At 29.7% G+C, this 25,072-nt stretch overlaps 7 protein-coding genes and 1 long non-coding RNA gene across 11 annotated transcripts; 3 read left to right on the forward strand and 5 right to left on the reverse strand.

The window, feature by feature from the left end:
* Nucleotides 1-141: 141 nt before the first annotated feature.
* On the reverse strand, nt 142-3,486 carry LOC126859164 (ribosomal RNA small subunit methyltransferase NEP1). Of its 2 annotated transcripts, XR_007688759.1 has the most exons (5): nt 3,282-3,486; nt 2,826-3,069; nt 2,535-2,743; nt 396-2,453; nt 142-300 (listed from the first exon to the last, which is right to left on the reverse strand). XR_007688759.1 is itself a non-coding variant. In XM_050610199.1 (4 exons), the coding sequence occupies exons 1-4, from the start codon at nt 3,420-3,422 to the stop codon at nt 2,340-2,342; spliced, it is 708 nt and encodes a 235-aa protein (XP_050466156.1). In that variant the 5' UTR covers nt 3,423-3,486; the 3' UTR covers nt 142-2,339. The 2 variants fall into 2 exon arrangements, 1 of the variants encoding a protein (XP_050466156.1); XM_050610199.1 differs by having other exon boundaries at nt 142-2,453.
* A 55-nt stretch (nt 3,487-3,541) lies between these two features.
* Nucleotides 3,542-4,592, forward strand: LOC126859167 (U11/U12 small nuclear ribonucleoprotein 25 kDa protein). Of its 2 annotated transcripts, XM_050610204.1 has the most exons (3): nt 3,542-3,741; nt 3,934-4,249; nt 4,341-4,592. In XM_050610204.1, the coding sequence occupies exons 2-3, from the start codon at nt 3,959-3,961 to the stop codon at nt 4,590-4,592; spliced, it is 543 nt and encodes a 180-aa protein (XP_050466161.1). In that variant the 5' UTR covers nt 3,542-3,741; nt 3,934-3,958. The 2 variants fall into 2 exon arrangements, with proteins under 2 accessions (XP_050466161.1, XP_050466160.1); XM_050610203.1 differs by having other exon boundaries at nt 3,542-4,249.
* A 171-nt stretch (nt 4,593-4,763) lies between these two features.
* Nucleotides 4,764-5,650, reverse strand: LOC126859163 (distal membrane-arm assembly complex protein 2). The gene has a single exon (XM_050610198.1). The coding sequence runs from the start codon at nt 5,584-5,586 to the stop codon at nt 4,801-4,803; it is 786 nt and encodes a 261-aa protein (XP_050466155.1). The 5' UTR covers nt 5,587-5,650; the 3' UTR covers nt 4,764-4,800.
* Nucleotides 5,651-5,772: 122 nt separating this feature from the next.
* On the reverse strand, nt 5,773-10,709 carry LOC126859145 (ubiquitin carboxyl-terminal hydrolase CYLD). 2 transcript variants are annotated; one of them, XM_050610168.1, is made up of 11 exons: nt 9,711-10,703; nt 9,133-9,280; nt 8,826-9,053; nt 8,104-8,279; nt 7,914-8,027; nt 7,578-7,801; nt 7,251-7,423; nt 6,874-7,170; nt 6,686-6,801; nt 6,380-6,596; nt 5,773-6,136 (listed from the first exon to the last, which is right to left on the reverse strand). In XM_050610168.1, the coding sequence occupies exons 1-11, from the start codon at nt 10,188-10,190 to the stop codon at nt 5,946-5,948; spliced, it is 2,364 nt and encodes a 787-aa protein (XP_050466125.1). In that variant the 5' UTR covers nt 10,191-10,703; the 3' UTR covers nt 5,773-5,945. The 2 variants fall into 2 exon arrangements, with proteins under 2 accessions (XP_050466125.1, XP_050466126.1); XM_050610169.1 differs by lacking the exon at nt 5,773-6,136 and having other exon boundaries at nt 6,438-6,596; nt 6,718-6,801; nt 9,711-10,709.
* Nucleotides 10,710-10,767: 58 nt separating this feature from the next.
* Nucleotides 10,768-11,924, forward strand: LOC126859172 (uncharacterized). Its single transcript, XR_007688764.1, has 3 exons — nt 10,768-11,111; nt 11,575-11,694; nt 11,786-11,924. It is a non-coding gene; the product is annotated as an uncharacterized LOC126859172 (long non-coding RNA).
* LOC126859144 (probable Dol-P-Man:Man(7)GlcNAc(2)-PP-Dol alpha-1,6-mannosyltransferase) lies at nt 11,915-17,756 on the reverse strand. Its single transcript, XM_050610167.1, has 8 exons — nt 17,466-17,756; nt 16,949-17,081; nt 16,686-16,859; nt 16,413-16,566; nt 15,983-16,127; nt 15,511-15,737; nt 15,061-15,309; nt 11,915-14,983 (listed from the first exon to the last, which is right to left on the reverse strand). Exons 1-8 carry the CDS (start codon nt 17,589-17,591, stop codon nt 13,309-13,311), a joined length of 2,883 nt encoding a protein of 960 aa, XP_050466124.1. The 5' UTR covers nt 17,592-17,756; the 3' UTR covers nt 11,915-13,308.
* An 815-nt stretch (nt 17,757-18,571) lies between these two features.
* LOC126859159 (ribosome production factor 2 homolog) lies at nt 18,572-21,911 on the forward strand. The gene is made up of 5 exons (XM_050610194.1): nt 18,572-19,101; nt 19,248-19,380; nt 20,917-21,356; nt 21,441-21,585; nt 21,666-21,911. Exons 1-5 carry the CDS (start codon nt 19,082-19,084, stop codon nt 21,870-21,872), a joined length of 945 nt encoding a protein of 314 aa, XP_050466151.1. The 5' UTR covers nt 18,572-19,081; the 3' UTR covers nt 21,873-21,911.
* On the reverse strand, nt 21,824-24,849 carry LOC126859156 (probable cysteine--tRNA ligase, mitochondrial). Its single transcript, XM_050610189.1, has 8 exons — nt 24,492-24,849; nt 23,807-24,102; nt 23,477-23,684; nt 23,023-23,288; nt 22,816-22,952; nt 22,493-22,615; nt 22,071-22,331; nt 21,824-21,970 (listed from the first exon to the last, which is right to left on the reverse strand). The coding sequence occupies exons 1-8, from the start codon at nt 24,719-24,721 to the stop codon at nt 21,935-21,937; spliced, it is 1,557 nt and encodes a 518-aa protein (XP_050466146.1). The 5' UTR covers nt 24,722-24,849; the 3' UTR covers nt 21,824-21,934.
* Between the last annotated feature and the right edge of the window lie 223 nt (nt 24,850-25,072).

The raw sequence follows: 25,072 nt of genomic DNA on the forward strand, positions 1-25,072 counted from the left end.
AGAAACTTCACACGTAATATCCGAGCGTTGAGAAATATCCGATGAGAGATGCATCAGCCTTGAATATACCAACAAAATATATGCATATATATATATATATATTTATTATATGGTATTTAACGTAAAGACAATAGAAATATATATTGTAATATTCATAAATCTTTATTTGCAGAGGTATATGCATGTATATACGTGTACACTTCATTAACCAATCCGAAAATTAACGGTTAATTTCCAACGTTTCATGTCCACCCATAATGCACTTCTTTCGACGAGCACGATATAAAGATCGATTGTTTTCTAAATAATAATGATAAATAGTTCATCAATCGATTGGAACTTGTATCATGCTAAAGAGTGCACGGTGATTAATTTGTCGAAATGTAAAATCTAACCTTGCCAAGTTATATTACATCAATCGCATCGTCGAGTAATGGTCCGATTCCACGATTCTGCCGTTGCCACGCGACGCATCATGGGAAACGCACAGAGCGCAAAATCCATAATTACCGACTTTAGGAGTACCGACAGCGACACAATGTTCCACAAGTCGTAAATAACGCAACGTTTTAAGAAGTCGATATTTCCGCGCGATTCGCGTAACGTTTCACACCGTGACGTGTATGTCGTCATCGATATCGTATCGTTCCGTTAGCACTCGCTCAATATGGCGATAATACGTAGACGCTTGACCTTTACCTCGACCCGTCACACGCCGTTGATAAACGCCGAACAAATGTGGGGAGCATCGGGAGAGACGTCGTCCGTAATATCGTGCGAATGCGTCACGTATCGTTGGTTAGGATTTGCGAAATGCGATTGCTCGTCTCGTTCTTGGCGTCGGCAGATATCGTGGACTCGTGACATGCCACTACGAAAGTCAAATGAGGTACCGAAAACGTGCAGACCTCGTCGTCGTCAGAGAAGCATGTTCACAAGAAATATATCATAATTTACAACATTCTTCGGTCCATCTGAAGATTTTTTTTTTTCATATGACAGCTGACACGTGTATCGCGACAACGCGCGTAGTTCACGGCCACAAAACGGCGACGTAATATATGTAATATATGTGTATATGTTGAACCACTCGACGCGATCGCACTTCTCTCTCACTCGGAGACTAACTTCTCACTACGCATGTAATCGCGATACGCCAGGCAGCGTCGTACGTGTATCTCAGATACCGCGGCTTCTCGCGACGCACGAGACAGCGGGACGAGCTCTGTTTATATGTAATTCAGCGTATTCTTGATGATTGATAAAACCCACTTCTGCGCTTTCATGACGTAATGAAATACGAAAGTCAAAAAAGAAATACATACGACGTATATACGTAGACACGCGATGGAACTCTGCGCGTCTTTCCCTGTTTCCGGCTGCATTTAACCCCGCATTCTAAGCTACGATTGGTTCGTGCTCGATAGATTTCGGATGCGACCCAATCGTTTAAGAGCTTCTAAATATTGATGAGTCATCGCGTTTACACCAATAGAAATAACGATAAGTTTTCATTATTCTACCTGACTAATATGAAACCTTGAAATTTTTCAAAGATATATACCAACCATTACAAAAGTGAAAGTTTTTATCTTGTCTTATCTGTAGTATATTATAAAAGAAATTTTCCAAACGAATTCGGCTATCGATTCGAAAAAAATCAAGAATATACGACTAATTATCAGGAATAAATTTTTTTATTTTATATTTAGTTGGGAATTTTTTATTTCAAGTCATTGTTTACGAAACGTCCGTTAAAAATAACAATAAATTTTTATTATCCTGCTTAAAGATGGAATCTTCGGAAATTTTTGAAAAAAGGATCTTAAGTCATAAAAGTCCGTTATAAAAGACCGTCATAAAAGACCGTCATAAAAGTGAAAGTTTTTTTCTTTGTAGTATCAGGTAAAAGAATTTTTTCAAAAGAATTTTTTCAAAAGAATTTCTTTAAAAGATTTCAACTATAGATTTCAAATTTAAAAAAAAATAGCTGTACAATAAATTGTCACAAGCGAAAAAAATTTTTTTTTTTTGTCCCTTATTTTTCATCGCGAATCATTATCAGAGAACTTTGACATAACGCAAGATCATTTATCAATATGTGATTATTTAGAATTAGCTTAAATAATTGCATAATTGGGTACAATGTCGTAAAAATAAATAAAAATAAAATATTATTTAAACAAATTTATTTTTACTAATCTGACATAGAGCATTGTTTAGATTTCAGAGAACCTTAAAAATTAAATAGCTGATTAAAAATCATTTTTTTAACGACTCTAGCGCTTTATAAAACACCAATTTATAAAATTTTGCCATTTTACAAAAGGAACTTTTTATTAAATAATTCCCCAAACTTCTTCAAACGCTGTACATAATTTGCTACATGTAACAGCACCTGAGAGAGGATAATTACTGATTGAAATGGTATCCTCTGTATAATCTGTTTTAACCTAAAAAAAACCAAATAATATATAAAATATCTACTATCTTTAATATGGAGCAATATTATTTAACATAATATAATAATTTACTTGGCCATGTGCCATAGCTCCAACTACAATAGCAATTGGATCTTCGGGAGGTACAAATTCACGTGGATTTAATACTTTATTTGCGCTAAACGACATCAATATCTTACGACAACCAACAGGCAAGTGATCCGATATAGGATTTTTAATTACTTTAAGGAGCTTCATTGGTCCATCAGATGCTCTAACACTAAATTTATGCAATAATTGCACTGCAATATAATATTTACTATGTTAATAATGAGTTTATTGATTATATGTTAAGAGACCACAATACTGATTGTTTGCACTTACCCATTAATCCAGCAAAGCGTTTAAATGTTCTTGGTATCCTAGTCTGTGGATTAATTTCTATCAATACATTTTTTTCTGTATGAATATAAATTTGCAATAGTCCTGCTCTATTTAATGGACTGTCCATTAACATTAATAAACATTGGTGAGCAATATCTGGCCTGCATGTGCCTGGATCACGATTGTTTTTCTTTAATATATTTATATGATCATCACAGTTTAATAGCTCAAAACTGTTTCCAACCTGGAAGAAGAATAAAAGCATGAAATTATTTCGCATTTATTTACTGAGTTTACAAGTATTGTAAAAATTTACACAAACATAATAAACTGATAATAATTGTATACAAGTATAAAGTTAATTTCATGAATGCAAGGAAATAACTAATAATAATGAGAGAAAGGCTTGAAATCTGTAAATATTTGTAGATTTAAAAAAAGAAAGCATAACCTTACTTTCACAGATTCTAGTTGAGCATTCTCCAATATAACAACAAGACGCTTTTCTTGATTCTTAATATGACCTATTTGCAAATGTTTCGGAGCAGGATCATATTCGTAATCATTCTCATCTCGCTTTTTTCTTTTATTCCCCATTTCGTACGTTTAAAACATGGACTTATATATAAACAAAATATACACAAACTGATACTGCACATGTGACTACTATTACCGACCAGTATTATGAAAGTTAGGTTAGTGTGATGATTTAAAAAAAAAACCTCGAAGCGCTCTAAGTAAATCTTTGCATTGTCGATAATAAAACAGTGATGTGATACAATAAAACATTTATTTCATTATTCTTGAGACAACTACATAAAAAATCTATACATTTTCGATAAAACAACAATTAATGAATTAAAATATTCGAATAATTAAATTCATGTAATTATCTTGAATGCTGTCAAAACGATCGGTAATGTTATCAATCTTCGATTATATCCGGGTTCACTGAATCTATTCACTGAGCCTACTTGACTTTTATTTATTATTGGGATCATTTGAGTTTGATATTCTCATAGAATCACACTAATCCATAGATTATACTTTTTTAAATACAAATGCTACTTACATTATGAATTGAAATATAATCTATTGTATAATCTAGATTAACATGAAATAATTTTAATATTATGGACATTGTCAAAGATACAAAGTCAGAGCATATTGCTTTGACAGATTCCAATGAAAAGACAGAATTGTGTGCTGACAAAGTAAAGTCTGAAACTACACGACCTAATCATCAAGAATTAATAAAATTGACTAGAATGACTATAGATAATATGATCAAGAATGATCCATTGCTCTGCAAATTGCCTTCAGATGTTACGATGGAAGAAGTTAAATCACAAATTGCAGTTGCGCAAGGACAAGCTATAACTTTATTCTTAAATCGCGGAGAATTGCCAAAGCTTGCAGTGGTGGTAATGTATATTTATATCCTATATTTGTTATCAATATATTAAACTGATTGTCTCATTAATACAATTTCATCTTTTCTATTTTGTTTTCAAGATTCCACCACATAATACAACGGTGCTTGATTTGAAAAAGGCTATAAAGCGACACATGAATTTATCCTTGAAAAGGGAAAATGTCAAGAAGAAGATAAGTTGGAAACATATTTGGAAGAAATATCATCTTTGTTTTGAAGACATTAGACTTACTAATGACAATGAAAATATTAAAGCTTACAATATCACTAATAAAGCGGAATTACATTTTGCAAAGAGACGAAGAGAAAAGAATAAATTGCTAAAAGATTAATAGCATTTTTGCATAAATTATTATGTTGTCTATTGTTAATTATTTATATATTTTTATTAATACTTCTCTCAAATATTCTTATATCTTAATTTACAATGCCATGGTAATTGAGATTGCATATATAATATTAAAATACTGAATAAATGTATATAATATAATTATTATATAATATTCTTATATTTTACTCATTCTAATCTTTTCATTAACATTACTCTTTTAGTTTTTGAGGTATAGAAATTTCACAAGTCAAGTTGGGTATACAATCCTCCAGCATGAAACAAGTTAGTTCGAATGCGACAGATTTATAATGATTTGTTACAATAAGTTTCTTTAAATTGGACATTCTATACAACGATTCCAATCCTCTCTCGGTGATCCTCTCACAGTCGGAAATATCCAAGTACTCCAATTCTGGGAATTCTGCCGAAATCTTGTCCAAGCCCCAGTCATCGATGTTCTTACAGTTCTTGAGACTAAGCCATTTGAGCTTTCTGAGGCCACACAAATTACTCAGACCTTCGTAATACAGGTCAACATTACTGGCGTCCACTGCCTCGAGGATGTAGCGAAAATCATACTTGTTGGGTAAATCACACGAGCCTTTTTCGTTCTTCTCCGTCCACTGAGTGTTGCCCTTAAATTTTACCCGACCACCGCGATATATGATAAAATGAGCAGTGGCCAGATCAGCGCCCAACACTTCGTGTCTCTCTGGTATGAATCTCTGGTCGAGTTTGCTGTACACAGATAGTTGATGCGCGAACCATTTCGAAATATTACCGAAGAAAAAATCTGTCTGGTTGCTCGCCTTCAAAGGAAACCACATAATACTTGTGGGCTTTTTTGGATCATCTTTGGACATGTTTTCCCTTTCTTTTAATGAATATAGTTTTTTTTCATGATCTAAGCCATATGCACGTACTATCAGAGAGAGCGAGCGATCTTGAAAACACGGTCGTTTACTCAACACACATGTTAATTGTCTCGCTAGCATTATTATCAGTGAAAACTTGAATGAATTTTATTTTTGGAGGTTAATTTTTGAAATCGAATATATTACGCAGGCCATGCGTAGTATTCTAACTTTACTTTAACCTAACCTAATCTAACTGTTAAACCATGCATAAGAATTTTACACAGGAAAATCTAAATGTGTTGTCAGTTTTCCAAAATTATGTATTTTTCTGCATATAGAAACATATATCTACTTTGTACATAAGTTTTCGAGACGATGATTTCAATGATTAATTAAAATAATTACAATCGTTTATGTAAAATTGCTAAAAAAAACAATAAACATTGCACTTTTCTCGAGTAATAAAATGTTTAAACTAAAATATAAGTCGATTAAAGCTATTTATACATCATAACATCGGGGGATTGGTACATGCACATATATGCGTCGCAAAGTAAACGTTTTGCATGTTCTGGTAAATGACGATCATCCGTCAATTCAGTCAAATAATTTCCTCCCTCTTCACTTAACCAGTAGGGAAAATCTGGGCATGGCACCATTTCCGGTATATTATATCCATTTTGCTCTCCTAATAATAAAATATAAATTTATAACTAAAAATATATAATTAATTATTATCATTTTAATATTTATAGAAATTTTTTTTATGTGTGTGTGTGTGTGTGCGCGTGCGTGCATGCGTACGTACAATCAATAATACAATTATAAATTCATGAAATTCTGATGAAAGTTTTTCGTTATATACAATATATACAAAACATATATATAAAAAAAATTATTTTATCGAAAATTATATAAGTCAGCCAATTACCTTTTCTATCAGCCATTGAATCAAAGAAACACCATGGTGCCTCCGAACCGGGACCACATTTTACAAACGAGACATAATGTGAAGTTTCGATACAAACCACCGCGGAAAGTTCCAAGTACAGACGCGGTACGGGGCAATGTTCTTGTAGAATTGCGAACTCCATAGGTACAATCAGCTTCTTCGGTTCATGATTTGTTCTTCGTTCATGACGATGTACCTAGGAAGAATATAAAAAGTAATTCATTTCCAAATGTCTAATTTCATTGTATATATTCGATCTTGTAAAGTAAATAATACTTTACAAACTTTTTCAAGACATTGTAAACAGAAAGCTATACTTTCGAGACCGACGCCACATTGTCCATAACATTCCTTGCACTCAAATTCTGCCAATTTGCCACACACCGTACATTGTCTGGGTGCTGCAAAATAATATGTAAATATTACTATGAGCCATTAAAAAAAAAATTGTGACGCGCATAACGATACTTAACAGTTTTCGATAATGTCCGTCACGTCGAGTAGTAATGTAGGTTGTATCTTTTGATACATTTTAAATGATTTTCCAAAACGAGGCATTTGTATAATAAGACATGAAGGGACTTCTTTCAATCTGATGTTACTAGTAAGGAAACTCTGTTCCAATAATTGCTGCACAGTTGGCAGATTTAGATGGTCGTCTTTTTCCACAAATAATTGATAATGATACGCATCTTGCCCAGAGCTTAATTTGAGAAATGGTTCAGCATTTAAAATCTGGGCGACTAGCGACGTTAAAAATTCCTCCGGATCTGAATACATTAAAAATATATCACAATTATATTAGCGATATAAAATAATATTCAAGATTTTGAAATGTAAAAACGAAGACCTTTCTCTTCGCTAGTAAGACCGGACACTGACGATAATTTTTCGAGCAATGTTCTAAGTTTCATTACACGATCTGCTCTGACAAACATGTTCTTTCTAAGTGGATTTACAATCTCTTCTCTCAAAACTCTTTGCACTTCTTCATATTGTGGACAATCTTTTTCATTTGGTGGTCTGAAAAATCATTACACAATCCCAGACATATACTTTTGCTAAAATTATACTATTATATCACATATTTATGTAATCATATCTATTTTTTCTTTTAAAGAGAAATAGTGTTTTTTTAATTATATATTTTAACTACAAATAAAACAAAATTAATTACCGAAACAATAGGTTGTCGAATACACTCGTAAATGTGAACATACTGAAGAGAGTAGCATCTAAATAGCACGAATTGTGATGACCCTGAATACCACGATATTTCCCACATATACTTTCCAAGTCTCCCTTAACGGAGATAGGTCGTACTATGCCCGCGATTACAGAACTCTCCATGTTACCGAAATGATCGTTATTTGTAAGTGCCGGTTGCTCATTGAGTTTCGTCTGTTTACAAATAAAAAATTATAAATCAATTATTTTTTTTTCAAATTTATTCGCACAATGGTAAATAGATATTGAAAAAACATTGCAAATATCTTATTATATCTATACTTACGTTTTCGTAATGAGAACAATGTTCAATATCTGTGAATATAGCTTTATAAGGTCTACAGTGAAAGTATCTAACATCTTTATAAGTTCCATCAGTACCTAAAGGGTGTCCATCATCCTATGAATGGTACATCATTCAAGTTTGTTCTCTTATACTTTTATAACAAACCATTTAATCAATTCATTTCACTCACCAATTCGACTGCTGCCATCAATTTGCCAGGACTTATACCAGATGGTGTGCCAATCCATCGAATAACTCCATAATGAATATCAGAATCCAGAAGTACTTTTACAGTAGAACCCACTATGAAATCTTTCTTATTCTCTACCCTGAATTTTTTTATTTCGTTCTTTTCTACTGCATTACCTATTACAATTAATAATATGCATAATTTGTTGTAATTGCTTGTAATATTTTTTAAAAATGTATTTTAACATAAAGAATTTAAAGATAATATGTATAAATATAAATTATCACTTTTTTATGTATATATAAAAATATATAACTTGATTGTGTTTTTAAAAACAAATATTTGCGGTAGAGGCAGGATATTAACTACATCTTACTGTAATTCAATAAGTCTATGCTACATGCATCTTCCACATCACTATATATATTTGATTCTATATCACTACTCCATTTGTGCTCCAATACAAAAATAGGAATGTTTTGCAATTCTGTTGTCATTTTTCAACAATAATACAATAACTGTATGATGCTTTATAACCTGCCGGCAGCTCTCTAGGAAGTAAGACTAGGTCTGTGTATATTTTTAGACACCTCAGCTATTATTAAACTTCCTCTACCGCATGGAAGAATTTAAGTCCAGCATCAGCAATTTTGTTTTAAGGTTTTTAAGGGAAAACATCATGAAAATAAATATATTTAGCAAATTTACAATAATAAAATTACCACATTTAAAAAGAGTGTGATCGATGCTTTTAGTATAATTATTAACATTATTTTCGAGGTTTGATTTTGTGGCCTGATGATGTTCTTTCAGTATGTTGACAGATTCTTGATTGTTGTTCTTATTGTCATCAAACAGGGTAAATTTTTCTAATAAAACAGCTGGTGTACTATCAAGCACAGATCTTTTCTTATCATTATTATCAGTTCCTATGTTATTCTTTAAGAATGCTAAAATAAAAATATATCAAATTGAATAAGTATGAAAGACTATTACATATAAAAAAATATTAAATTATAATTTATATACTTTTTTCAATGTTGCCAGAAATTATGTCAGATTCAGTTTTATATGGGTATATATTATTTACAGTAGCAAATGTTACACTAGCATTTGAATATGTAGAAATAAAATACTCTTTGGCCAATAGAGATGTTTTGAATACTTCTTGGCTTTCCTGGAATGTATATGTATTTTTAATATCATATCTTGTATAATATACATATATAATCATAAAATATATTCAAGAAACCATTTCCTCCTCATCAACAGATTTTCTCACAATCTTAAAACTAGTCAATTTCTTGATATTAAAAAATGTAATTATGTACATTGCATGTTTTTTATATATATTTTCAACATTAAGTATTTTTACAGTTAAGTTCCAATTAAAGCAATATTAATTAAAAATTAATCAGAAGACAAAGCTATGTCGCTTGCAAATTTGGTTTGCTAAATTTGTTCATTTTGCTCATTTTGTTTTTATAATTAAGAAAGAGAAGACTACACTTTCGTATATATCTTACATATAATACATCTAAATGTATAAATTAAGAAAATCTTTAATATAAGAGTAACAGACATTAAAAGTAGCATTACTAATTCACCAATAATTCAAGGCCAAAATAATGTCCCAATCCAAGTTGCTTCACAGGTCCAATGTATCTGACAAGCGCAATCTCCTTAACTCGCCTGTTAGAAGAATCAGAGCAGTACCAGACCTTGTCGTTGACAGAGATATTTTTTATTCGCTCGCACAGAGCCTCATCATTCGCGATTCGAATTCTCTCCTGAGGGGATTGAACGGTGAGCAGATACTGCCAGATCTTCTGTGACACGGGGATAAGATCATACTTATGGCAACGCCATTCTGTACCGCACCAGATTTTAGATCCGCCAATGGTGTCGATCACGCGGACTTTCAAGACACTCTCCTTCAAATCCTCCAGTGCTTCTACAAGCATTCCCACACGCAGCTCGTTAACATTAACGACACATGCACCGAATAGCCGTATCAGTACCGTGTCTTGCTTGGCAATGTAGTGTTGCAGGACTCGGTGTTCCTTGTTACTGTCACGATCTTCCATGATCGTATATTAAATTATCATCCTACACGAAAGAAATGTTGTTGATTTATTAGGTCCTCTGTCAACCTCAACGTTTGTTTCTCTTATTCGATATATTTGTATATCTTATTCGATATATTTGATACGATGATAGAATTTAATCTTCCTTTAAACTTCGGGTGCGTTCCGTTTCACGCATGATGCGCATAGGGTGACACTGACAGTATTGACGCATGGCATGGAGTGCAGGAATCGTTCCGCTTCTCTACTGTACTTCATGCACTGTTCATGCGCTTTCGATAACGGAATAGTTTTTGTGCAGTTCATGCAATATATTAAATAAACATGGACAGAAATTTGAGGTTAACTAAATCACAGACGAATTTAATGATTGATGTTACATCTATTTTCATGATGAACACGGAAAAAAATTTATATTCAATTATTTTTTAATTTTGATTTATATTTTTCTTTATTTATATTACACGACAGATAAGTACGCAGATCCGCGACCAGCTCAAATCAGCTTTAAATCTATTTCGCGCGTAAATGCATGAACTGTATAAGTTGCCTCAGCTCACGAGGTGAGATACTTCATGAGTTCATGGCAGTCTCATGCACCGGAAGAGGCGAGGCTGGACCATGCAAGCAGCGAGTGCGCATGAAGAGAAACGGAACGAATTTCCATGCTCTTATGCGCATCATGCGTGAAACGGAACGCACCCTTCGAACAATAGATATTCTCTTTAATTACATATTTTCATAGATTATATATATATAGGATTAGTTTCTAATATTTGTGAATTACGTATATCTGGTTTCTTAGCAACCGATAAAACAATAAGATAGTTTGTTTTATTTTTCAGCAACGATCGTAATGTGATGGACGGATTCACTTTATCAAGAATTTCAAAAATGTTGTTCCTAAGAAATGTACAAAAGGTAACGTATAACAAATATAATTCGAAAATTAAATTATTTTTAATACGATATAGCGTGCAATTAATATTGAATATTAATTATTAGTTATAAGTACAAATCGTGACTTAAAAAAGTTATAAATGTTTTAAAACATTTTAAACTCTGTTATATTGAGAGAAATGTAAACCTTAAAACTCTTATATTTGTTGTAAAATTATATTTATATTTATATAAGTTATGCTAAATATATATGTTGCATTCGTTAAATAGGGAAGTTTCCAAATTTTACAGTTTTTCAAAGAATAACTTCTCTTTTTTTTAAACTTTTTTTTTGTAAAAATTCACATTTGATATATTATTTATAAAACAAAAAATAAAATAGAGAAAATGTAACACATTTCTTTTGCACCAACTCAGTAAATATAACAAAAGATATTAAATTATAAAAAATATAAGTAAAGCATTTATATATATAAATATTTAGATTCGTTTTTACGATACTCCATTATTACGAAGATCATTCAATACAAATCAAAGACGCTTCTTCTACGAGGACGACAGCAAGGCGTTTCACAACTTTAAATTGAAGCAAGCAAAGATGCAGGTATATATAATTTAAAGCAATTTTAAAATTTGATTTATAATAACTGCATGAAGAAAATTTTTATATTAACACACATAATTTATTTCGGTAGTGCGACGATGACCTTCCTGTCTATTTAAAGTGCGGCGCACGTGATAAAATATTATTTAACTTTACAATAGGTTTGCTTTTATGTAACACCCTTGCAACGCTTTATGGAGTCAAGGAAATGTTCAGACAATTTTAATCTTACATATATTGTAACAATATTCTTTTTCCATCACATAAAATAAACATTTAAATAGATGTGTTCTAAGAATTAATTTGTAAATTCTCTTTATAATATCTCTATAATATCTTTATCTCTTTAATATATCGAACAATTTCAATTTATAAAATACTAATACATATAATATAATTTATATAATTATTAAGCACATGTACAGTTATTATATTCATGCATATATATACATTTATTTTTAACACCATTCCAAATATTGGAAGAGATTTAATAAGGCACTTGATTGCTCTGTAGATACCAATATGAATGAAAATTAAATATTAATCTGTAAATATTACATAATATATTACATATGATAGATAACTTATATAATTTATGTTATTGTAAATTTATGATTTAATATCTGATTCACTACATACAAACACAAGCATAACACTATATAATCAGAGGAACAGAAATTTTATATAAGCAATTTCTAAATGCAAAAATCTGATAATAATATAACTCACGTATCAATTCAATGCTTTGCACAGTTTACAAACAAATAAATTATCTATAATTGCACTTAAAAATATATGTAATGAAAGAAGAGAAAGTAATAATGAAATTATAAAACTACATAAAATGTTTGTATCTCTCTCTTGATTACTATATATAAATTAATATATTTTTTTTCTATATTTGTACAATTTTATGCAAAGTAAAAATTTAAATTATGCATGTAATATAAATCAATAAAACGAAAAATTATATAGTACTTTTTCACCAAACCATTTTCACAATTCATTATATGAATATCTCACATTGGAAAAATAAATTTTATGCTTTGCATATTGATAATATGTAAGCATACATTAAAAAATATAACATTTTTGATATCACAGGAAAACGTATTTACATAGTCTCATAATTACATAGTTGTTTCACTAGTAACACTTGATGAAGTTACTTACAAAACAATATTTAATTGCCCTGACTATTTAATTAATTTTTAATATTTTTCTAATCGAATTTTTTTTATCTCTCATAGTCCCAATCTTTATTTACATACTTTATTTCTTATAATACCAATCTTTATTTACATTATTTCATAAATTTACATATTTCAAATAATGTAAATAAGATTGATACTATAAAAAGTAAAGAAAGACATTTTTAATACGATTTTTAAAACTCTTATATATACTTGTTTTATATTAGAAATCATAATAACATCTTGTTTTAGTCTATTTACATTTGCACTATCGTATCTGCCTTTCCGTTTTATTTATACAGTTTATGATTTCTTAATGATCGCATAACCATTTTCCATTTTCGTCTTCTTCGCATTATCTTTTGTTGCTGCTTGTGATGATTTTTTTTATTGTAAATTTTATTTGATGTCTGAGCTATAATCATCTTCTGATATCTGATATGTTTATATTTTGGTTATCATACAAGTTGGTCGTATGTTCAGGCAAAGTTTTCTTTCTTTGCTGCATTAAAGCTTTTAGAGCTTCACTAAACTGTAATAATGTTTCAGCAATTGGCTGTTCCATATATTTTGCTGCGATTTCATCAAATTGATCATCCTCCTCTAAAGTTAATTCATCCTTGATATGCTTAAATTGATCTAATATTTCTTTGAAACTTTCTCTAGCATCTTTTACCACAACTTGATTCTCACTTTTTACAGAATGATCTGTATTACTGTTGTCCATTTCTGTTATGTGTAGATTGCTCTCAATATGATTTGTATGGCTTATATCATTTGTTGATGTCATTGAATCAATATTTTCATATATAAAATCTTTTTCAAATTCTTTAAATTGATTTATTATATTTTTTATACTTTCTCTTACATTTATTGATTTTGACGGTTTAAGATCTTGTTTACCTTCTTTCTTTACAATTTGTCCCTCAGTGACAGGTAATTTTGTATCAATGCTCTCATGTGTTTTTGTAATCTTCTTTATTGTTACATCTACAATTTTTTCTTTATTTAGATCTTCGTTTTCCGCGATTTGCTCTCGATTAACTGATTTTATTATCTTGATTTTATCTGTCTTCTGTGTAGTGTCTTTTGCTTTATTAAATTTTTGTTTATCATCATTTTTTATATGTTCTTTTGCAATCTTTTGATCTTGAATTTTATCTTGAATTGTTAAGATTTTAAAATCCTTTGCTTCTTGTAAATTGGATTGTAACATTTTCGTTCTTTTTGGCCATTCTGTTGTTATAGCTCCTCTTTTCATTAATTTTATTGGAAACTCTGCATTTCGTTCATCATTTGTTTCTCTTTTTTGATTGTCTTCTTTTATCTTTTCCTGGATAATTTTTTTAATCGTTTTTTTAGTGCCCTGAGTTTCTTGTTGCAGATTTAAATCGTTTTCAAGTTTTTCCTTAATAATTTTTTTTTCTTCAATGTTCGTTTTTATTTTTTCATCAAGTTTAGCATCATAAATATTAGGAATACTTTCGAAATTTTCCTGAGAATCCAAATTTTTTTCTTTTTTATCTTTTGAATTTGGCGATAATTTATTCCTATCTTCAATTTTCCACGTAGTAGTATTTTCCATAGATGTCGCATTATTTTCTATTAGATTGTTAAACATTTCGACTTCTTCATCGATATTAATAATCATTTCTTTGATCTTTTCTATATCTGATAAATTTTGTTTATCAATTTTTTCTGGCTTTCCAAATTTTTCTGATGACTCCACAATATTATGAACTATTGGTTTTATTGTATTTACTTCATGTGACATGTTAAATTCTACATTTTTTATATTATCTATCTGTGTTGGAGGATTCTTTACGAAAATCGAAGATTTTGCTTTATGAGGATCGTATGTGATATTCGATTTTCTTTTCATAATAAATATACTAGGTTTTGTTTTAACTCTAATAGGCGGTATCATGTTATAATTAAATGCTATATGCGAGAATGCATCGATAGAATCTATAATATTATGGGTTTTAAGATAAGATTTTATTTTTGGAGAATATTTGCTTTTTGCTCCTATCAAAAGATGAGTGAACTGAAGCATTTCAGGATCATTAATAGTCAAATTCTCTTGTTTCGAATATCTGTAATATAATTAAAGTTTTTTTTCATTAAAAGATATCGTAATGAAGCTAGAATTATTGAAGACAACATAACTTACATCCAAGAAGCATTGGTCTGTGTAAATCTTGATACTCCGGTTTGCGCAGTAAATACATCGATATGTACATGTATTGGTTCGATCGAGTTTTTCTCGAGTTTATGTAATCTAGTAATTGCCACACCTCCAGGATAATTAAAATTAGCCACATATAGCAGAAATGTGGAGAATACAATATTTAATGCAACATGAATCAGGATTACCAGTGCTAAAAAACCATGCCACTTTGTTTTTGCTCTGTTTTCCCATCTAATTATTAAGAAACAGTTTTTATATTATATGCAGCCACAAGAGTTAGTAGTTTTAAGTTTAATCTATCAGTAGTTATATTATAGATTAAGCTTTCATTAAGATTTTATGAATATTAATATTGATTTTAGTTTTGACATATTGATAAAACCGAGATAGAAAATTAATTAAATGTAATTTTAAGGCGAAATATATACTTACATTCTATGGCAAGCAACAGCTGCACCAACATTTAGTAATGGAAACACATATATGATAAATCTCAATTCCTTATGTGGTAGAAATGACAATAATGCGACGAATACAATAGCTGGGATGGTAAACGTACGAACTCTAGCATCCCAAAACATCCCCACAGGAACTAGAAAGTATGAAAATGCTAGACCTCTTGGCAACGCCGAATAAAAGTACCATAAAAATGGTGATGTCTATTCATCAGTTAAGTTTATTTATGTATTGAAAATGTTTGTTCAAAATTTTAATATTTTGAACAGTAAAAAATATCTATTTAAAATAAATTTATGATATCTTGAACATTCTTATTTTATAATTCATGCTATAATACAATAGATCAAAAATAATTTCTTTCGATATTCAAGATAGATTCAAAATAACCATTTAAGATACTGAAGATATTTGAGAAAAAAAAAGTTATTATATCTGAAAAGGATACACCCCATTCACTGCTCTTATTAAGAATAGTGTTGAAATAAAATACTTCGCCTTCTGGCCACACTAAGCGTCTCCAGAATATTGAATCTATAGCAACAGTAAGTGCTAAGAACAATATACCAGCTGGAACTGCGATTTTAAATAGTCTAAAAATTTTTATAAAACATGTAATAAACAAAATAATTTTGGAAAAATCATTATGCATTATGTATGTAAAAAATAAGATATTTCTTTAATTATAAAAAGTTTTAATCAATTGTAAGCAAAGCTACAAAACTTAAATTTATGTCTCAATAAGATAGTTTATGTATTCAATATGTATAATAATTTACAATCTATGTTATCTTGTAGAAAGTTCCTTCATGATTCTAATTGCTTCTGTTTGTAATTTTACAGCTATATTAGGCATCCGTGCTATAATTCATAAATACCTCTGTATAGAAAGTTTTTTGCTAGCTATATCAAATAATAGGAACAATCCTAAAAGTATGGCGAGTTCTGCTCTGAATATTATTATCGCTGCAGCTGATGCCCAGATAAATATCACATAATTTTGCTTTAGCCATCCAAATAAGGCGAGTAACACTATATCAGTCCCATTTACAATTAAAATGAGAAATATATCTAGTATGTTATTATATGTGCATAATAAATTACAATTCTAAAGTAATACATAAATACAAATTCTAGTTTTATTTTATTACCTAAAGGCATAGCCATTATGTTTGGCAGTGGACGACTGAGATAGTACATAAAATGATATTGCGTTACAGTTATGGCAATAAACCATTTTGTAAACTGCAACCCAAAGATATTCTGTAAAGCGTGCCTATATAACTTGAATGTAGCTATCACCAATACCCCCAACGTTGTTCTTACTGAAAGATATTCCCTTCAGCTTTATATTATATATAAAAAAAAATGTAAAAAATTGTGATTACATATTCTAAAATTACACACTATTTACCTGCATATTGAGCAATAACTTTATTGAGCTTTAGATAATTAAGGCATGCTATTAATGGCGAGGCAAAACCAGATACTACAATAGGTCCCAGAAAAGAACGTGGTACCACTCCAGGAAATTCGTGATGATCATACTATCAAATATAAAAATATGATATATTAACTTGCAAACAAATTTTTGTAATGTTAAATAGTTAATTATATAAAACAATCTGAAAATTATAGATCTCTTTCTCTCTCATTATTGCCACAGATACTAATAGTAATGACGCATATAAAAAAATGACCATTAGAAAATAGTCTATTTGTATCTATCACATCTTGTCTTGAAAGATTCGGAGCGGCATCAGCTGATCGTGCGTTTAAAAATACACGTGTTCAGTGCTATAAATATAACTGCACGTTTTACGTTGTTCGCTCGATCGCAATCAGTCGAGCGAAACAGACATAATGATCGTCGAATAACTCGAGTTCTCCATTTGATAGACAACGATATTATTTGATATTTAAATCATTACCTCTGTCAGATTGAAGCCGTGATAGAGGATATCATGCATAGCCTGCAGATTGAAACTTTCCTCAACTTTTGTGAATGGACAATATAATTGATATAACATCGATATTAGGATTATTAGCTGCTCCATGATCGTTGAATTGCGCTTATACTAATTGTGTATCTTCGCTCGGCAAATTCGTTGACCTTATCATGATAGACTTAGGAAGCGAGACCGAAGAATCTTTTTTTCAACGTGTTATTGTTGCGGTGTTACTGTATGGTCGGGCACCAACCACGTATCTGTTACAAAACAGTAGCGGTTTACGCATGCGTCTTTCTCTACCAACACGAATCTCAATTTCGAGATATTCACACAATTATTTGGTCAATTTATAATTACTGCAGCATCACTTGATTTTTTATTAATTTTTTTCTTGATAACAAATTTTTTATTGGAATTAAGACCGTATTTATTTTTAAAAACTCTCTTGAAATATGAGCATAAAAAATTACGAGAAAAGTATATATATAAAAAAATTATATATATAATTTTGAATAGTTTTGATATTAGAGAAAAATATTATTATATAAGGCTAAGTTCCAAAACTATAAAATTTCCTCTTTGAGAAAAATCTTACTCGATGCACCTTTTAATTAATCAGAAACGCTCAAAAAAATTTCAGAATTTATGTTGCACTAATTATGATCATATATAATACACATTATAATACAAAATACATTTAATACTTATTAATTTCAATTTTCACTTATTTTTATATAATTACTTGTATTACTTTAATATTATATTTGCAAATATTTATTTAAGAAATATGAATTGCGGTTACTAATCTAATATAAAAATAATCTTTTATAATTCTTTTTTCCTTTCTCACAATTTAAATATTAGCGCGTTACTACTCCAACGTGGCGACAAAAGCATTAACCAATCGGAATAAAGAAATCTTTATTCTTTTTATCCTGATTGGTTAATCAAACGTTTCGAAGTATTCTAGCGCCTTCCCGAGCGCAGCTAACAAAACTGGGTTTGGAGAGACGCTATTGGCTCCTGCACATAGAACGCAGAAACTCTTGCGGTGTGATAACTAATCAATTTTTTACTCTAATGGAAAGTTGTAAGTTGATTGGCTGACCAAAAGTTGAACAAGGATAGAACACGTTCATAGCGCTAAAACTAAAAGCTCCGCACTCCACGCTCCACGTGTTTACCGAACCTAACACTAGTTGAAGAAAGTGAAAGAAAGCGTGCAAGAGAATATTTCGTAATCTGTAGTATCTTTTATATTCTCAAAAAAAGGGATCAATTTGTCGATTTTTTAGTGCTCAAAGTCTATTAACCGTTTTGTGTGGATTAATATCTGTCGGAAGCAAAAAATTTTCACGATAACATATTGTAATACACGTGCATTGTGAAACAAAGAAGTAGTGCGTGGTCATATTAGCTGCATTCCTTCTCGGTGTATTCTTTCTGCGAAAACTTAGCTAATGCAATAACTACATAACGCTTATATGAAGACCAAAAACTTTATGACTATATCTAAAGTGTAACTTCGTGTTTTAGTTGTGATATTTTCAGTTTTGTATCAGAAGGCAATCTAAAAAGAAAAATATCATTTTATCATGTCGATCATGAATAAGATGTAAGTTATTTTTTGTATATATATATATATATATATATATATATATCTGTATATATTTTGCACGTATTAATAGTATGCCGAAGTATTATGTATATACATTATAATTATGTATATACATTATAATTATGAGCAATATTTTCACACAGAAAGCCAGTTACACCTAAGGGCAAGAGAATTCTATTAAAAAAAGCACCTCAAATGGTAGAAGATGCCAAAGAAACTTTGTGTTTTAAAAGTAAAAATACGTCACAGATTGCTGTCAATATCATGAAGGATTTGGTGAGTGGAATTATTTATATTGCGATCATATATTATTTAACTTTTTTTATGAGTTAATTTTTTGAAAATTTGTTAAAATTTTGAAACTGTAATTTAAAAATATATGAGGGTGAATCAAATATATAAATGAGACTTGTTCAAAAAATATTTATTTGATTACTGCATATGAAAACTAATACAGGATTATTCTTTTACATAGCATCCATTAATGTCCATATGTGCTTGCCATCATACAATTTTTTATTCACGCTTCATAAAAAATAACAGGACAAATACAAAAACTTATTAATTATGTACATCATTTCATACTCGCTTTGTCTTAAAATATAATATATCTAAGATTCATATATGAGAATGCATCAAAAATGCTTCTCCTTTTACTGTATAGTAGAATCTATAGTAGATCCAAAAGTTTCTAAAAAATTTCAACCCTTATAGCCTTTTGATCGAAAAATCATTGCATAATGGGCATAATCTCGAGTTTGAAATGCAGATTAGAAGATTGTTAGGGCTGAAATTTCTCAGAGGCTTTTGAATCACTATGCAGCTGAAGAAGATGTATTTTTGATGCACATTTTCACATATGATGAATCTTGAGTACACCATTACACTCCCAAACAAAGCAGTCGAGTATGGAATAGAGTATGCAATTGCTTGTCCTGCTATTTTTTATAAAGCATGGATAAAAAAATTGCCAGTGTGATGTCAAAAATGTGTGGATGTTAGTAGATATTTTGTAAAAAAATTAATTTCGTGTTAATTTTCGCATGTATTAATTGAATTTTTTTAAATAAAGCCTGTGGCACATGATACAATTTTTCATATCATACTAAATTGCATGCAAGACATTTTGCTAACAATGACTCTGATTTGGCAACTTGAAATATTATTATGAATTATGTGCTGCGTGTTGTGCGTGCTAGTATGCTAGTTTTTGGTAATAGGTTTGGTGCTATTTTCTGTGGTTTGTTGCTAGCTGCAGATGATATTACGACAAAATGCAAGAAATAAAAATAATAATAAGATAAATAAAAAAGATAAATGTTTATATATATATAAAAGTAATTATATATTTTAATTTGTAATTTTGGTGATATTAATTGAATATGTATATAATTAATTAAAATTGATAGATTCTATAAAACTGATAGACCTAATGAAATTTATATTTATATATGAATGAATGTCAACTTTTATTATGAATGAAATTCATTTCATTTTATTTATTGACGGATTTTTGTTTTGATTATGATTGGCTAATATCTAGAGGATTTTTAGAATCTTGAAAAATTTTTCTGAAATCTCTAGAAACCTTATAACTAAAATATTAATTAAACACGTAAGACAATCTGCACGTGTGAAGCCAAAACTAGTAGCACTCTTATGATTGGAACACGTAGAGCACTTCGCTAAACAGCACGCAACAAATTAATTGACAAAACATTTATATTTGATCCATCCTACTATATTAGATATATTATATAATATTTTTAATATATTATTCATGTATATATATACTACTTATATATTTTACAGTATGATCTAAAGAAACCTAATGCACAAATGATGCAAAAGAAAAATGATATACTACCATTTGAAAATATTGTGCCTATCGAGAAATTTGCGACAAAGTATGAAGCATCTCTTTTCATGATGGCTTCACACAATAAGAAACGTCCACACAACCTTATCATGGGTCGAATGTATGAGCATACATTATTAGATATGATAGAGTTCGGTATAGATAATTATAAAGGATTAAAAGACTTTAAAGTTGAGAAGATTACAAAGGGAATAAAACCTTTATTGGTCTTTAATGGCGAACTCTTTGAAAGTAATTATGAATATGGAAGAATTAAAAACCTACTTGTTGATATGTTCCAAAGAGAAGTGATCAGAAAGATCAGTTTGAAAGGTCTTGAACATGTCTTAAGTTTTACAGCTACAGAAAATAAAATACTTTTGCGTAGTTACAGGTAAGATATAAAAATAAAATTGAAATAAAATATCATAAATATATCAAAGAATGCTTCTTAAACATTTTTACAATATATTTTTAGGATACTTTTGAAAAAATCCAATACAAGGATACCTAGAATAGAACTGGAGGAAATAGGCCCACGTGCTGATTTACTCTGCAGGCGTACTAAGTTTGCCTCTGAAGATTTATTCAAGCAAGCTTGCAAGACGCCTAAAGGACTTAAGGTACTTTTATAAATTACACATACTTATATGTAATATGCAAATATATATATAGAGATATTATATTATAAATATGATTATAGGCAAAGAAAAAGAAAAATATTTCTACAGATACATTTGGAACAACGTTTGGACGTATACATGTTGGAGCACAAAATATTAATAATATACAAACAAGAAAGATGAAAGGTTTGAAAAAAACATTATCCGAAAAGAAGAGCGTCCAAAAGAGAAAAAATGCTGATGACAACGATGATATTTCACAAAAACTTAGAAAAATTGATGATTGAACAGGTTATTATTTTAATAAATTTTAATTTAACATCTAATTACATAGAATTATTATTATATGCTATTTCCAACTCCAACTAGTGACATCTTGCTGATCCTATAATTGATTAATGAAATAGATCTTATATGATATTTGTTATAAATATATTTGTTATAAATAATTATAAACACTTTTTAATATTATAAAGTTTTTTTACCTTTATTATAATTCCACAAGTAGATAAATTCATTCGCGCGGTATCGCATTCTTTTAATAAAATTGTGTCTTTTGGATTTTGTTTCAATGCTCTAGTTCTGATGGCCATCCTGAAGTTCAGAAAATTATCAATAATATCTTTAACTTGTCGATTTTCTGCCACTGACATTGTAGATCGGGAAATGCCAAATTTTGAAAGAGTATTTGAAACATAATTTGAAACAGCGGCAACAGCGCTTACTCCCTTACTGTGAGGTGTTATCTACAATTTAAATTTATTATTTAAATAAATTAAGTAATTAAAATATTAAAATATAATATAATGCAATAAAAAAGTTTTGCATTGATAGTTGATAGATAAATGTAGATACCATACTTAATATTAATTATTATAATAATGCATTTTTAATGCAAATGACTTACATTACTTTGGTGCAGCATTTTATTTCCTATTCCAACAAGATTTATGATGGCATGTATAGCCTTTGAAGTGTCAAAATCATCTGCTAATGCAGAATAAACTTTATTTCTTGTTTCATGTAAAGTCTAAAAAGTATTCAAAAATTGTAACATTTGTATCTTAACTGTGTCACATATAAGATTATATGATTATTTATCTGTAATTAAAAAAAGTAATCAAATATCTTTAAAATTGTGCTCTCTTTTTTTTACATGTTTTTATTGCACAGGAAATAGTATTAAAAATGTTAATTAATCTTTAATGAAATAAAAAATTGATTATTTACTGTAAATAAAAGATTTTCATCAATTTCACCAGTTTTAAATTTGCCAGCAACATAATTATCACAGTCACTTGTGAAGTTATCGAATTTTTTGGTTATCGACACTGCATTTTGCATAATTTCATCCGAGAATTCAATGCCTGCAATAAAATTCGATTAATTGTACACAAATTAAAGTACTTGAAAATTGATGCTAATATTAATGCATACCATTTCGATAATGGGAAAGTAGGCAAAGCATTCTAAGATGATTCGCCGAATATTTTTCGAGATAATTCTGTATACTTATAGTATTATTGAGACTTTTTGACATTTTCACATCCCCTATCAGATTTAAATGACCACAGTGAAGCCAGTAATTAACCCATTGGTCAACATTGTGATAACAGCAGGATTGTGCTTCTTCATTTTCATGATGAGGAAAAGCCAAATCTATTCCACCACTATGTATATCTACAGAATTTCCAAAGACTGCGCTGATGAAGACACATACTTCTATATAGGTAAGTATTATCACATAGGGATATATATATTTTAATAAATTTTTTCTCTCAAAAATTATGTAAGATGTATATATAAAGATAGATAGAACTCACACAAAAAGAGAGTGCACATAAAATAATTTTCATAATATGAAATATGTAAAACAGACTTTTATAATTACCTTGCAATTGCACTGCATTCTATGTGCCATCCTGGTCTACCGTGACCCCATGGGCATTTCCAAGATGGTTCATTATCTTTCGCTGCTTTCCATAAAGCAAAATCCAATACTGATTTTTTATCCAGATGTTGGCTTTTTACAGCATCAGTTACAGGGGTTACTAATTTACCATATTTGTTGTACTTTCTTGTATCAAAGTAAACAGATCCTGTAATATACATAATTTTTTTTTGTGAGAATTGATGTAAAAATTGTTGAAAATTGATGTAAAAATTGAACTAAAGGCAATTTTTCATAACATCAAAAAATATTTCTTAATAAATATCTTACCATCTTTTGTAACATAACCATAGTTTTTGGCTAGTAACTCTTTAACAAAGTATATGATTTGTGGTATATAGTCTGTAACTCTACAATATAAATATGGTTCACCAATATTTAACTTATTCATATCTGCATAAAACTCAGTCTCAAAATGTTTCGATAAAGTCTTGAAATCTTTATTGCTTTCAATGGAACATTTAATTATTTTGTCGTCAATGTCAGTTATGCCCATAACTAATAATACATCGATGTTAAAATAATTTGATAGAATTCGACGGATAATATCTGATCTTATATAAGTGCTGTAAAGTAATAAAAATTAGTTATTCCTGGTAAATAATTCAAACTACGTACATCAGCAAAATAGCTAATGTCTTTGCACATAATACAATTTTTTACTCTTTATTATATTACAATCATATTAAATGATAAATTTTGTAATGGTAACAAAAAAGAACATGAAGTTATTATAATATCATAATTTATAAATTTTGGAAAGAATTATAAAACTTTTACATTGATTTTGATGATTGTAAAGTGTGTTATATTATAAAATGTAATAACTTAAAGTATAATCTCGTCAGATTAAAATAAAAATGTTAAACTATGACTAGTTCAACTATAAAATAACAGTTTAATTATAATGATAGAAATAAAAACGCGGTAAAACTTTTCAAGTGACATTTCTTACGTTGCATGTCCGATATGCGCCGAATCGTAAACCGTAGGCCCGCAGATATACCATTTCAAAACATTTTCTGTTTTTAATATCAGTGGAACTTTGCATCTCGTTATCGGATTATATATAGACACTTCGGTTTGGTATCCAATTGGTTTTATCCATTTCGGTCTGTCTTGACATTTTGTCTCAGTATGTACAAAACGTTTGCACACTTGTATTAATCTGCGCGTTACATTCATTTTACTTAAAATATTTTTTTACAGTTGATAATCACCGTGATAATCACTGCCCTCACTGCATATATTTGATTTCTTGCAAAAAAATTTCTTAACTAATGTTTTAACCTATAAAAATCATGCGGTACTGCCAATGTCAATACCAGTTATTTTAGGTTAGGCTCTGAACGGATGAGTGGTCAGAGTGCTGAGTGAAGTAGTGAACTAACGATAAAACCGATCACGTGACTAAGTAGTGGGGGAATCGAAATATATTCGTGAACGCGCGCGTGTCTATACGTTTAATTTTTGAAGTAATAAATTGCAGCTTGGATATGTCGTCAAAGGAGGCATCGGATAATATTGCTCGTAGCT

Source organism: Cataglyphis hispanica, chromosome 2 (genome assembly GCF_021464435.1).
Source record: "Cataglyphis hispanica isolate Lineage 1 chromosome 2, ULB_Chis1_1.0, whole genome shotgun sequence".
Classification (NCBI taxonomy): domain Eukaryota; kingdom Metazoa; phylum Arthropoda; class Insecta; order Hymenoptera; family Formicidae; genus Cataglyphis; species Cataglyphis hispanica.

What these genes read in the sequence shown, in the direction of transcription:
- LOC126859164 (XM_050610199.1), bottom strand. Translation starts at nt 3,422, where the DNA reads ATGGGGAATAAAAGAAAAAAGCGAGATGAGAATGATTACGAATATGAT. An exon ending in ACGCTTTGCTGGATTAATGG is followed by an intron (nt 2,744 to 2,825) that starts GTAAGTGCAAAC and finishes ATTATATTGCAG; the next exon opens with TGCAATTATTGCATAAATTT. An exon ending in GAGCTATGGCACATGGCCAA is followed by an intron (nt 2,454 to 2,534) that starts GTAAATTATTAT and finishes GGTTTTTTTTAG; the next exon opens with GTTAAAACAGATTATACAGA.
- LOC126859167 (XM_050610203.1), top strand. Translation starts at nt 3,959, where the DNA reads ATGGACATTGTCAAAGATACAAAGTCAGAGCATATTGCTTTGACAGAT. An exon ending in TGCCAAAGCTTGCAGTGGTG is followed by an intron (nt 4,250 to 4,340) that starts GTAATGTATATT and finishes TTTGTTTTCAAG; the next exon opens with ATTCCACCACATAATACAAC.
- LOC126859163 (XM_050610198.1), bottom strand. Translation starts at nt 5,586, where the DNA reads ATGCTAGCGAGACAATTAACATGTGTGTTGAGTAAACGACCGTGTTTT.
- LOC126859145 (XM_050610168.1), bottom strand. Translation starts at nt 10,190, where the DNA reads ATGGAAGATCGTGACAGTAACAAGGAACACCGAGTCCTGCAACACTAC. An exon ending in TTCGACAACCTATTGTTTCG is followed by an intron (nt 7,424 to 7,577) that starts GTAATTAATTTT and finishes ATGATTTTTCAG; the next exon opens with ACCACCAAATGAAAAAGATT. An exon ending in GTTTACAATGTCTTGAAAAA is followed by an intron (nt 6,597 to 6,685) that starts GTTTGTAAAGTA and finishes TATTCTTCCTAG; the next exon opens with GTACATCGTCATGAACGAAG.
- LOC126859144 (XM_050610167.1), bottom strand. Translation starts at nt 17,591, where the DNA reads ATGGAGCAGCTAATAATCCTAATATCGATGTTATATCAATTATATTGT. An exon ending in AGTTATTGCTCAATATGCAG is followed by an intron (nt 16,860 to 16,948) that starts GTAAATAGTGTG and finishes AATATCTTTCAG; the next exon opens with TAAGAACAACGTTGGGGGTA. An exon ending in AAAAAACTTTCTATACAGAG is followed by an intron (nt 16,128 to 16,412) that starts GTATTTATGAAT and finishes AAAAATTTTTAG; the next exon opens with ACTATTTAAAATCGCAGTTC.
- LOC126859159 (XM_050610194.1), top strand. Translation starts at nt 19,082, where the DNA reads ATGTCGATCATGAATAAGAT. An exon ending in ATGTCGATCATGAATAAGAT is followed by an intron (nt 19,102 to 19,247) that starts GTAAGTTATTTT and finishes ATTTTCACACAG; the next exon opens with AAAGCCAGTTACACCTAAGG. An exon ending in AGACGCCTAAAGGACTTAAG is followed by an intron (nt 21,586 to 21,665) that starts GTACTTTTATAA and finishes ATATGATTATAG; the next exon opens with GCAAAGAAAAAGAAAAATAT.
- LOC126859156 (XM_050610189.1), bottom strand. Translation starts at nt 24,721, where the DNA reads ATGAATGTAACGCGCAGATTAATACAAGTGTGCAAACGTTTTGTACAT. An exon ending in TGGTTATGTTACAAAAGATG is followed by an intron (nt 23,685 to 23,806) that starts GTAAGATATTTA and finishes TGTATATTACAG; the next exon opens with GATCTGTTTACTTTGATACA. An exon ending in ACTTTCCCATTATCGAAATG is followed by an intron (nt 22,953 to 23,022) that starts GTATGCATTAAT and finishes ATTTTATTGCAG; the next exon opens with GCATTGAATTCTCGGATGAA.